The 13,068-nt window shown below is 33.9% G+C and overlaps 1 protein-coding gene across 3 annotated transcripts in view; it reads left to right on the top strand.

Moving 5' to 3' along the window:
- The window catches only part of LOC126914964 (paired box protein Pax-6-like), a 142,068-nt gene that overhangs the window by 71,784 nt on the left and 57,216 nt on the right, over positions 1 to 13,068 (top strand). For all 3 annotated transcript variants that reach the window (XM_050719280.1, XM_050719278.1, XM_050719279.1), the window contains exons 5-6: positions 1,612 to 1,802; positions 2,716 to 2,825. In XM_050719280.1, coding sequence (XP_050575237.1) covers positions 1,612 to 1,802; positions 2,716 to 2,825 — 301 coding nt within the window. The remainder of the gene's footprint in view (positions 1 to 1,611; positions 1,803 to 2,715; positions 2,826 to 13,068) is intronic.

Here is a 13,068-nt window from a genome sequence, read left to right as displayed (position 1 = left end):
AGGTAAAAATCACGTCGCATCGTTCGGAACGTCTTAACGTTTCTTAAGTTTAGGGGTTTTTACATACATACTTGATATACATATAGTGAATACGACTTGCTTATCTCAACGTAAGGTGTAATATCAACGCCCGAAACTCAATCGCCACTTCGACCTCTCCCGTCGTATCTCGCGACGGTCTCACGAAATTCCGCTTAATTCCAACGAAGACTCAGAAATTACAGCAGGCTCCAGGTCTCTCGTACTACACGTCGATCGACGGTAGTAGCATCGCGCGTGTAGGCGACCGCGTGCACATGTTTCGCGCCGCAGACGCGCGAGTGCGTACTTAGGTTGGCAGAAGCCAAAGTCCCCTTGGAGTGACGCGAGACGGATATAATTGAAGCCGGAGGTAATTAACTCCCTCGTGGAGCACAAGCCGCTCACCGCATCGTTTTAATTACCGCTCTCATCGCATTTCATCGGGCAGAAGCGCACCCCCCAAACTCCTCTCATCTTTCTCTATCTCGATGGTTTAACTCGGTTGAACCGGTATGTTTCGTGTTTATAATAAATCCGATGCCTCTCCAACCAATGCGCAATTTATTAAAGGCGTCCCTCGAAACTGATATTGTACGAATAAACGTGATTCGAAATAAACGAGCGATGGAAGTTTCTTTACTGAGTTCCTCTATCTGCATGTCCCATGGCTCATGATGTGTAGCTCGTTTTGTAGGGTTTCCCCGGAGGAAATCTCAATTACATAATATGTACATAATTAGATCACACAAGAGCTCATAATAGATTTATAATACGAATATAATATATGGTAAATCTATACAAGACTGTATTTAAGGTTCTAGATCTATAACTTTTGGATTTTTGAAACAAATGGTATGATAAAAATTGTATTTATCACATCTTCTTGTAATGAATGCAAAATAACAGTTATGAAGAAAATATATCGCAATATAACTCTAAAAATATTTAAAAAATAAGTCTACATCGTATACAAAAATTTCTAAAATGTTCATTCTTTAAATAGGCACTATTGTATCGACCATTTGAAATATTTCGTTTCATATCATAAATTAAAACGTAAGTTATAGAAATGCTCAATCAGTAAATATTCAAATCTAAAAATCTCAATTAATCTCATTATAATATTGTGATTATAATGGATTATAATACAAAATTATAATATTGTATAATATGAAACAGAATAAATAGTTTTTCGTCTTTATTTATGTTAAACGATAACTAGTACTGATCATTCCGTATAAAATTTATGCAAAATTAACCACATTTCAAATATTTTTAAACGAACAATATGTATTTGTAATATGATTAATTTTGAATAAATTTTACATGAAATGATTAATGTAGTAATTTATATCGAATATATACAGGAATAATAAGTTAGGTACCCATTCTGTGAATGATTGACAATAATAATTAATTTTCTACTAATAGGTAAAAGTTATTCACTTTCCAAGCATACATTCTTTAAACTAAGACATATGTATATACTTAAAAATACGTGGAATGTTATATATTATAAGTTATAATAATTGTAATTAAGACGTAGATAATAATTACAATTAATTCCTCATGTTCTATTTCTAATTTTAGGTGTCATCTATAAATAGGGTACTGAGAAATTTAGCAGCACAGAAGGAGCAACGGCAACAACAGCAACAGCAGCAGCAAGGGGTGGCTGCTGTTGGTGTTGGAGTTGGTGCTGGTAGCCCAGCTGAGAGCGTTTACGACAAATTGAGGCTACTGAATGGGCAAACCACAGGCTGGCCGAGGCCCAATCCATGGTAACTTATTCTTCCTTTTAACATTGCACCATTTTTCTCTATAAAACCATTATGAAACTATGTATAGTAATTTATAAGAACTGAAAAAATTGTAAACAAAGAAACGGTATATGAAATACAATATAAATAAAAAGTTGAAGTACGTAATGATAAAACAGGCTAAACAATTAAAATCGCTTGATAATACAATTACAAATGATGACACGATAATTATATTACTTTCATGTATTCATTCCCTGAAGATGAAATAATATAATAAAAAATAATAGCAGATAAAATAACTATATCAGAAGTATCAAGCATCGAAATGTCAAGATTTTTAAAAGAATAACCTTCTCATAGAAGTAATTTTACGTGTAAGTACCCTTTTTTAAATACCACGATAATAAAAATTGATATAAAATTCTATCTTTAAATATAAGATTTTATATCCTTTCTTGTATCTTTACGAATATGTGTAAAGATAAACATTTTATAAAAACTTTCCCGATATAATATATATTAACTCAACCAGTAAAACAAAAGAAATAATATTATATAAAAACTACTACTGAATTCCTTACATCATACTTTAAATCTCGTTTAGAATTTTTTTAATAACACAATCCTTATCTATGTATCAATAACATGATCTTTGATAGTTTTCAGTACAATATTATTCTAAAATTGTACTGAAATTGTACTAAAAATATTACTAAAAATTGTTGGTAGTTTTCGGTTCAGTATTATTCCATTATTTAAAATTTTTCCCTTTTACAAAATTTGTTTGATCTTAAAAAGTTTCGTAATCTTTATAGTTTTACATTGAAAATTATCAAAATTAGGAAATTGCTCTAAAGAAATGAGAGCATAATTCAGTTGAAAAAGCGCAAAGGCCGCAATCTCTCTATTTTAAAATTTTATTTCACATTAGGTATCCATCTGGTGCTGGCAGTCCGTTTCCATCCCTGCAGCCCAGCTTGAGTCCAAGTCATTGTACAGCCTTGCCGCCGGATCCTGCGGATATTCTGCACGCAAAGAAAGGTAAGTGAAATTAATACTAATCAATACTTTATTTAAATTAAGATATTTAGACGTTTCGCTACATTTCACCTGTCTTCCAGTCTTCATTTTTATCAATATTCTATTTGAAAATATAGTCAGCGATACTGCGATAATATAGAATGCGTGTCAGAAATTGATATGTTAAAAAATATACATAATTAACATAAAATATTGTACGATATTAACATAAAATACTAATGTACAATATAAAATGACGTTCTATTAAATAAGATTAAAGATTAACAAGGTATTATTAAAAAGTCGAAGTCTTACGGAACTTGGCCTTAACATTCTTCTATTACGTTAAATCTTCCTGATTACTCTAGTCAAATATAATTAACATTATAATCAAATAATCATTTAACAGGGGCCACGAATAGTTCTGTCAGAGAAACTTTATGTATTCTTTACTTACCACTGATTATCAATATGTAAGACCAATAATAACTACACGTAATAAATAGTGTTAGGACTGCTCAACACTTCAATTTCTAAAATTAAACATTTATGTTTAAAGTAATGAACAATTAAATATAATAAATGGTTAAAAACAAACGATTAAAAACGATCATTATCTAATAACGAATGAAAGCGTTATTTCGCACTACAATCAACACTACATCAAATATATAAACTATTATTCTCATTTATCGTGTAATAATAAACAAAATATATGCCGCGTCTTCTTCTACACTTTTTAGAAAACTAAAGTTTCTTCTTCTAAATATAGATATTGTATCGATTTAATATAAATCATAACTAAAAATATCTAAATAGAAACTTGTTTGTTTTTAATAATTAATTTTCAATCAGGTATTTTATTCTACACGATTATTACAATTATTAAAATTGCTTTTTAGCACTTACGACCGTCTAAATATTTGAGGAACCGGTAATAACATCAAAAGTAGTACACACATTCATGAATCTCGTATGATTTTATTGCATTGTATTATATAAATTATATCTAATTTAAATGCAGATTAATGTAGAATCTGCTGATTCCATAGGAAGATACTGGTAGATGCTACTTCCAGTCATCAATTTCTCATTAATTTATAAACTTGGATAAGATTCGTGTACCGTTATTATAAATCAACTGAAATACCACGATAGTTATAAATTGACTGCCCATGTTTATAAAAATTCACATTTTGATGTACATAACTGAATAAATGAGATTTAAATAGAATATTTTTTCTTTGTACATTTTATGTACATACATACACAAGCATCTTATGTATATATATTATCGTATCTCTAAAATTATAGCAAACTCGTAAACATTTATACAGTCTATGTGCAATCAATAGTCCAGCAATGTACCAACTGTCTTAAAGTCTAGAAAAGAAAATTATTAAAATCAACAAACAACCTTAAACCCAAATCCAAAACTAAAAATATATATAAGCTAAGCCAATGTCAAACAAAATTTCTAAAGTAATCCAAGCTTTCCACTATACGCTCTAAAAGTATGCCCTTTTAAAAGGAAATATTGAAATTAATAAATAATCCTAAACCCAAAACTCCAAAAAGATACAAGCTAGCCCAACATCAAACAGAATTTCTAGAACAATCCATACTTGCCAGCACACCTCCACTCTTACATCCGCCACAAACCTATCCAAAATCTTCAAACATTCACACGCATACACACACTAAAATACAATACACCTTCACACATATGTAAAAGTGGCCAGCGGTGAGAAATCCAGACAAGCGAGGGGTACATATGAGGGAGTGGTTTCGAGAATAGGGGGAAGAGGCGGCGCGTTTTAATTAATTAATCTGCTGGCTGAAACGATACTAATATCAATGTAATTCCGTCGGCGGGCCCTGCGGTTTGCCGCATGCGTGTGCAGCGCTTTTCCGGTAATAATTGTTACGTTTAAGCGAAACGAGAAGGACACAGACGAAGGGGTTACACGGGGGTTGGATGGGGTGGAAAGCGTGGTTGCAGTCGACCGTCCAACCCACACGAAATTGTAACTCAACCGACGGAATATTCTCTCTTTCTCTCTCATGCACTCGTTGAACTAACCCCTCTTCATCCCCCTTGTTTGCCTCTCTTTCATGGTACATGAGCGTGCACGCGTATCCCTTTGGCGGCATATCAAACGCGCGATTTCTTTTGGCCGATCGTTTTCCAACGCCAGGGTGGCGAACGGTGTCACAAGCAGCAAAAAACCAACGTATGGGTAAGTTTGATTCATACGTGAGGTTGTCTTTAAAAGTATTTATGGTGAGTCGATGAAATATCGCGTCTACGGAAAGTTATGTTGTAAAAAAAGTTACTTTTATACCTCGCATTGTTTATTGCAATTGACAGAGCATCGCATACAGCGGTTCGCAAAAGTATTCATACACTTACCATAGATAAACACTTATGCATATAATTGCATATATTATATAATACATTTTGAAATTTCATTAACATTATAGTGAGAAGCGATTACCATGATTACATATTGGCAAAAATTGGACGCGATCTGAAAATAAATGGAAGTTACAAGATATTTATTGCAACCTCGTATTTAGTAAAAATTATTATACAGTATAAATAGTTACCTTAAACGTATAATAAGTGTTAAAAACGATGCCATTGAATATTAAGACTTAGTAGTATTACAGATTCCTTTCCAGTGACATAATATCCGTCCACTTAATTGACTTTGATCATTTTCTATATTTGTTCTTTATTTGATAGTAATATCTGTTAGGTTCTTTAAGCATATGTTCAAATAGAACTCCAAGAAGAAAGTAAATTTATGATATATGTTACACGTTCTTCAAATTTTATCATAATTTTTATTCCAGACTTTCCTTCAAAAGATGCCAATGTAATTGGTCTATCAGTTGTTTTCTACGTGTTGAGATCTATTTCAATATTATTATTATCACCTTCTAAATCAGTATATTGCGAAAATCTGAATGAAAATCTTCGAAAAGAAACGTCACTATCATGGCTATCATCGTTTTAGTGATTTATTAATATTATCATTACGCGATCATAACTACGAAATATTACTAAATAATATGAAGTAGTATTTGTTTATGATTTGTTAATGATGATGATTGATCTATATTTATTTATTACTTATAAGTGATATGCAGCAACTTGAAAATTCAGAAAAATTTTAAACCAAGGAGAAATATAGTTCAAGAGAGCTAAAAACGAAACCACTTCTTGTTCCGACAAACAAACAGTTCATAAAGGCGATACCATCCTTCAAAACATTCAAAATTTTCAAAATGTTTTACATAACACAGACAGGAAATGTAGAAGTCGAATTCTGTATACCTGTATCATTTCCCAGAAAAGTTACAAAATTATTTATACATACATATCGGCATAATCATTATTAATAAATTTCTAAAATGAAATTAAAAGAATTAAAACATTTAGAAATTACAAAACCTTTAATTCAACGCTAAGGAGATACCAGTTTATATATAATTTTAATTAATTATTTTTAATAAATAAACACTACTAGATATTTACATAGGTATTAGTAGATCTTTACATAGGGGAGACCTACAAGATATTAATATAATATTAATTCTATTATTTTTATGATTTCATGTAACACGTGTATATAATTTATTTAATATCGTATCTTAAATATTGTAATTTGTTTCTTGTTAATGAAAAGAAGAGTAAATACAATCGTGTTACATTTTAAAAATATGTCTCTTAATGCGTCGAAAGAATAGAACTAACGTTTTTACTACAATATTTTATATTTTATTATTATTAAGTGGTACATACATACTTTTATTACTAGCTACGTAACATATTTATAAAAGATTTCTACGAGTGTACAAATACTTTCATGTGCAACTGTACATACAATTCTTCACCATTCACCATCATCACAAACTCCTCGTTCGAAATCGTCCTCTTCGCAAAGCGTTGTTAATCGAGCCCTTCGATTCTACACAGGACGCGTTATTATTTTGTATTCCAGCAGGATAGAAGGGATACAATCAAATATGGTAACTGTTGCGAGCACTCAACCACACGCGGACCCCGGGGGCCGGATTATCTCCACGTAGCTGCGGGCTTGCCGTCGTTTATAGGATAACTTGTGTCAGGAGGGTTGTTTCTCTCTCCTTTCTCTTTCAACTTACGCTTCTATTTTCCTATCTGCATCCGTCTGTTTGAGATTCTATCGGTTCGTCTTCGTCCTTCGAGGTTTTCTCTTCTCTGTTTTTGCATAGTGTTTCAACAACGACCGATTCCAAGAGGCGGAAATCGCCTCGAGCCAAACAGAAACGACAACTGGCACCCCGTGCCGCGAGAGCAAAGCGAAAGCACATTATCCTCCAATCATAGCGCCGATCCTTTAACATCAGTTCTTCGCTGCTTCTGGAAACTGTCGAATCTTCAAACGTTCCAATCTTAGACAAGAAAATTGTATAGAATCGATGATAAAGGTTGCATTTTGAAATCTCTGGTTTGTTCTATATAACTGTTAACAAATTGAGGAACTTTTACATAATATGTATATACAAGTATTTTAAAAAATATTTCTTTTCGTTATTTAAGATATCCTTTGTAATTAAAGTGGATAATTTCAGTTAGTAGGATAAAATACGATATATTAGAATCTAAGAAACTAAGAAATAAGGAAAACGTGAACTATCGTGGATGTAAAATAATACAACTAACTGTATATAGGAATTTCCTATAATGTGACTGCTAGTCTAAATTCTAATATTATTTTCTTTTTTAATTCTTTCCGTTATGTTCAAATTTATATAATTATAACATCTTTGTTATTAACATTTTTCAAAACATTACTATTAAATTTCTTTTTAAATTATTACATACTTAATGCATATATTTACAAGGATCTTTTACAAGTACATCATGTTAAAACACTATTATTCAGTTATATAAAACGGCATCAAAATTAGAAAATTAAAAAGAATGTACTTATCATATCTTTCTCCGGTGGTTTTCACGGAAATCATATGTTTCTCACATATTTAGCACATATGAATATCCAGAGTATATTTATAAACGAGACTGTGTACATATGTATATCTACCATCGATAATCATATCATCTTCCGAGAAAATCATGATCGATCTACGAAATCAGTTTTTCCAATTGAAATGAGAACGCGGTCGCGATCGCGTGAGCGACATGTCAGAGATATTGAAATTCTGGTATGGCATTCAGAACTCGTGTTCTCTTTCCTTCTCCCTTTCGTTCTATTTCTTCTTTTTCATTCCCCTCCCGTTCGCCTCGTAGTACGGGACCCGAGAGGTGAAAAAACAATGCCTATACGACCCGAACCCCTTTCGTTTCGATCGAGCACGGAGTCTCTTTGCACCCTTGTCTCCTTTCTTTCTTGGCCTCTCTTGTTCATCGTTTCTGGCGTCGCCGTCGTCCTCTCTTTTTCTCTTCTCTCCAGTTTTATTCTGGCTTCCTCTCCTTTCTCGCCACCCGCTCTCATAGAATTCTTCTGCATGCCGCTGCTGCTGCCGCGTCTCGTCTCGTCCCGTACCGTGTCTCGTGTCTCGTGCAACGGCACAATGCAACTCGGGGATGCATTATGAATCAGCCTCAGCAGACACCCCGCCAATACCGACGCCAACGTTGTCGAGATGGCGAACCTTCACAGACGTGATGGATGGTTGCGAAGAAGACACCAACTGTGTCGTAATATAGTCGCTTAGTTTGGCATTTAATAGAGAAATTGTTGAATTTTTCGGACTTTTAGAATGCAAGTTCATATTTTGGTGGATATTTTAATCTGGAGTTCGTTGAATATTGCCGAATGTTTCAGAGTAAGATTAAATTTTAAAATGTGAATTGATATTTTAGTGGATATTCTAACCCACGTGGACATTGTTACGATGGGTATCCGTATCATTGAATGTTTCGGCATCATTGAATTGATAAATTCAGAATTTTTTCAAAGTCTAAATTGATACGTTGGCGAACAGTGTAATTTATTGTTGTTATCACTGGATATTAAAATATAGAGGTTTTTTAGAGACCATAGAAAAATCTAGGTTATTTTCATCAAAATCACCTTCACAAACCACCCCAAACGAACACCAACAACTTCGAACAATGTATCGCACAAACACACCAAAACCTTAATTACCAAAAATGAAAATGTAATTTTGATATCCCATTAACGTTTCCTTTCCATCGAATTCTTCAAAATGTAACCCCATTTGTGTCTCTTCACACAACCAATCAGAGCCAACCCGCTCACTGTTCATTTTATTCGTAATTAGACTGCAGACTTTTATGCACTTTTTTACGAGAAACCTTAATATCAAAAACATATGTGGCGCTCGTTATCATATTTAATAGGTAAGACAACGTTCTACCTAGATTCCACGTTTTCGATCATCTTCATAAAGATATAAATTTGCATAAACATTCGCGGTCTACTGCCAACATTCGTTCTTCTACATACTCCTAGTCCCCAGTGATTCGTTCCATCGTCAGAAACCATCATCATTCTCACCGGTGAGAGGTAAGTACTCAGAGTTCTCCATGGTTGATCTCTGGTTGAGATACAGAGGTAAAACAATATAATGGCCGTCCTGGTACGCTAGCAAACCCAGGGTGTACTGAGAGCATTATCGTCGACCTCTTTATCTGTTGCACCCGATCTCCCTTTATCTTTTCTTCTTTTTTCTATTCTCTCTCTCTCTCTTTCTTCCTCTTTCCTCATACGTGTTTTGTCGTCTCTACGTTTCTACTGCTTCTACTTCGTCTTCTGGAGCCCCATGTCCCAGTAGGTAGGCACGTTGCAACGATGCGAAACCTTTTATCGTCGAGCAGGACAATGCACAGTCTCTCTCTCTCCCTCTCTCTCCTTCTTTCTCCCCCCACCCTCTCTCCCCTCTCATATATACACACATACACATACACACTATCTATCTATCTATCTTCCTTTTTCTCTATCTTTCTCTATCTATCTCTGTCTTTCGTTGTAGGTTTGGTTTGTTGTCGAGTAAGCATCGTACCCGTTGTCGTTGTTCTCGCCACTACCGTGGATCCTCATGGAAACGCGCGATCCGCGTATTAATGGTTCTCCGATAGCTTTTGTATACACGTCTCTCCCTCCCCCTGTTTTCTGTGGTGGTGGATCCTTTCGCTGAAACGAAGAAAAGGAAAAGTTTTTCAAGAGAAATTCAGAGGGTTCAGCGCAGATTCTTTTTTTCTTTCTTTTTTATTGTTCTTCTTCATTATTCTGGCTTTTTCACGTTTCGTTTTGTTTTTTGACCTTCATTGTTAATGGAAAGAATTCTGCGAAATTGTTTGATGAGACGACGCGTGATTGCAACTGACTGATGGTAGAGAAAGTTGCTTTCTTTGATTTTAATTTACCGAACAATTGAAGATCGCAGGAAAAAGACATGATTTTCACAAGATTCAGATTTTTTATTTTTATTAAAAACAGGTATAATTGCTAAATATTACTAAATGCTGAAAGTTGCTAAAAATATACATATACTTATACATATAATTAATGTTGACTTTAACTCAGGTGGGAACATCAATACCCTTATCAATTGAAAATTAAGAAAAAAATATGATTTTTGATTCTAATACCGTTTTATGATTAAAAAAGAATATTTTAACGTAAAATAGCTGAAAGCAGAAGTATGTTATTGAATTAAATTTGAAATGGATAGATGTGAATTGGAGATGGAGGTCTTTGTTTAAAATGACAAATTACAATAAAGTGACTATTGAAATTAGTTTTTAATAATAGCCAGTGAAAACACATATTTGAAAAAACTAAAAATGAAAATGATTGAGCTTATATTCTAAAAATATATGTACTTAAAGAAATTTAAAAACCATATCATACTTTCACTTTCTATAAATTGCGCAAATCTATATTATACCATATTCCTTTATTTCATGTTCCAGTTTTATTAAGTTTACTAACAAAAATAAGTACGCCTTATCTAAACAAACTTGTTATCTAAACAAAATATCTACTATATAATAACTATAATACGATTAAGTAGAAGATCGTATTATCTAAATACTAAATATTGTAAAAAGTGCTGTACTTTGGATGTTTTATCTGCATATATCTGCATATTATGAGCTGTCTATGCGAGTATACATTTTTTAATTTTTCATAAATAAATGCATAAATGTTCGCTATCTAATAATAATAAATACCTAATTCAATACTACCAATTATCACTACATAAATTCCTACTACCAATTAATTACTAATTAATTGCTACTATTGTACGTGTTATTAAACCTATGAAACATTTTTCGTATTTGCAAAAAAAAAGAGCATATATCAAACTACTAACTATCATGAAATGTAAATACGATATTAAAAAACACGATGATTTTCATTTTACGATTTTATCGAATAATGGACGCGCATTCTTTTCAATTGTCACCTTTTTTTATTTTTTACGCTGAAACGCCCTTTAACAGTATTGAACAAAACCGTGTACATTCTACACGGTATACTCCTGCTTGACGCAATTGTATATTAAGATTCAATCCGATTCCTCATTTTCTCCGCATCCTCGACAGTTGGTGAACGTCGCTTAAGAACCACTTGGCAGTGCCCTCTCGGCGACTCACTCGAAACGTCGCTCGCGGAATCATTATTCGACGCAACAGCAAGTCGAAAGTTTCCATAGCTGTCGCGTTTCCACGAGCATGAAATTCGATAGAGTAAGATTTTCCACTCTCGGTCTCTGATTACTACCCTCTATCGCTCGCGTGTGTGTTCCGTTTAAGGTCACGAGCTCATTCGCCGGCCTTCTGCTGGACGTTCTACTTTAGTAGTTGTAGAATCATGTCGACACACGTAAGTACGGCGACTCACAAATATATTTGAACACTTATAGAAACATTTTAATAATATATTATGTGTTTTACACGAAACATATTGAAAGTCCATTAGCACTGTTATGAAACTTGAATATTATAATTATGTTGGTAAAATTTGAAACAAATTTAAGAATATGTCGCAGACATCACAAAAGTATTTAAGCAGTCATTATATTCATAAACATCAATTTGCAGTGGGACCATATTTAGCCCTTATTATCTGGTCAAGATGGTTGTTCATACTAGAAACTTTCTCAAATATATTTACAAATATAAATTGGTAACTTTCAACGAAGAACTACATATCTATTATAGCAAAAGCATTTTTCCAAGAATCAAATATCAGTCATTCCATTTCTTACATCTAAATAAACAAGGTGGCGTAACTCGGTAAGAGTACATATACACTCATTTAAGATTAAGAATATAATATTAATCGGCAGCGTAAATTTTGAGACACGAAAAATACGACTGATTATTACGTTTTGTTTTCTTGTTTTCTTGAAAGCTGTGTCCCTTACTTTTATCACCAATAAGATGAACATATGAAAACATGATCATTTTGTACAAAACTCACTCAAATAATGCAAATAGCTGCTCTAATGATTCAGCTATATCAAATAAAGTAAATCCAAACACGCAAAAAGGAAAGATCCCATTTATTATAGGAAAAGCACTGTTCCAAGAGTCAACCATCAGCCATTCCACTCTTTACATCCGCATAATCAAGGTGTCGCGGCTCGATGTGCTCACGTATACGCTCGGTGCACGAGCGTTGCGGTGCAGAGAAGTCGCGATCACGGAACAGCCGTCTTTTTATCGTCCGCTCGGCGGCGTAGATATTCATCGCTGTCGTTCGTTGATCGCCGCGGACCGGAATAAAATGGAAAACAAAGGAGCATGCTCGCCAGGATAACGCGATGGCGGCAGCGGCCGTGGAACGCGAGGGTGGGTAACATCGTCGTGGACGGTAACCGGAGCCATGACGGGAGGTCAGTCTTCCAAGATTGACGAACACGATAAATCGAGCGCTGGTGACACCGGTTTGAATGACTCGACGCGACAACCCACTGACCTGCGAATCCAATGCATAGAGTTTCTCTGTCGACACGTTGCCGACGAGAACGCGGCCAAGAACGTGATGTGGAGAACACCTTGTAAATATGTCTGTTTTATATGCTGGAACGGGAAGACTGAAATTATTGGGAATCTTTGTCCGACGAACAATGTCTTAGTTTCGTTAATACACACCATAGTATTAGAATATATACCTATATTTAAACCTAAACTATCTCTCGATCTAACTGTTCGAAAATGCTCAATTTTGTTTTTAACAGTCGCGTCTGGATTATATAAGTGTCCACAAGTTAG

Source organism: Bombus affinis, chromosome 3 (assembly GCF_024516045.1).
Source record: "Bombus affinis isolate iyBomAffi1 chromosome 3, iyBomAffi1.2, whole genome shotgun sequence".
Lineage (NCBI taxonomy): Eukaryota > Metazoa > Arthropoda > Insecta > Hymenoptera > Apidae > Bombus > Bombus affinis.
The sequence above is the reverse complement of the archived record's forward strand: the minus strand, read 5'-3'. Positions and strand labels throughout refer to the sequence as shown.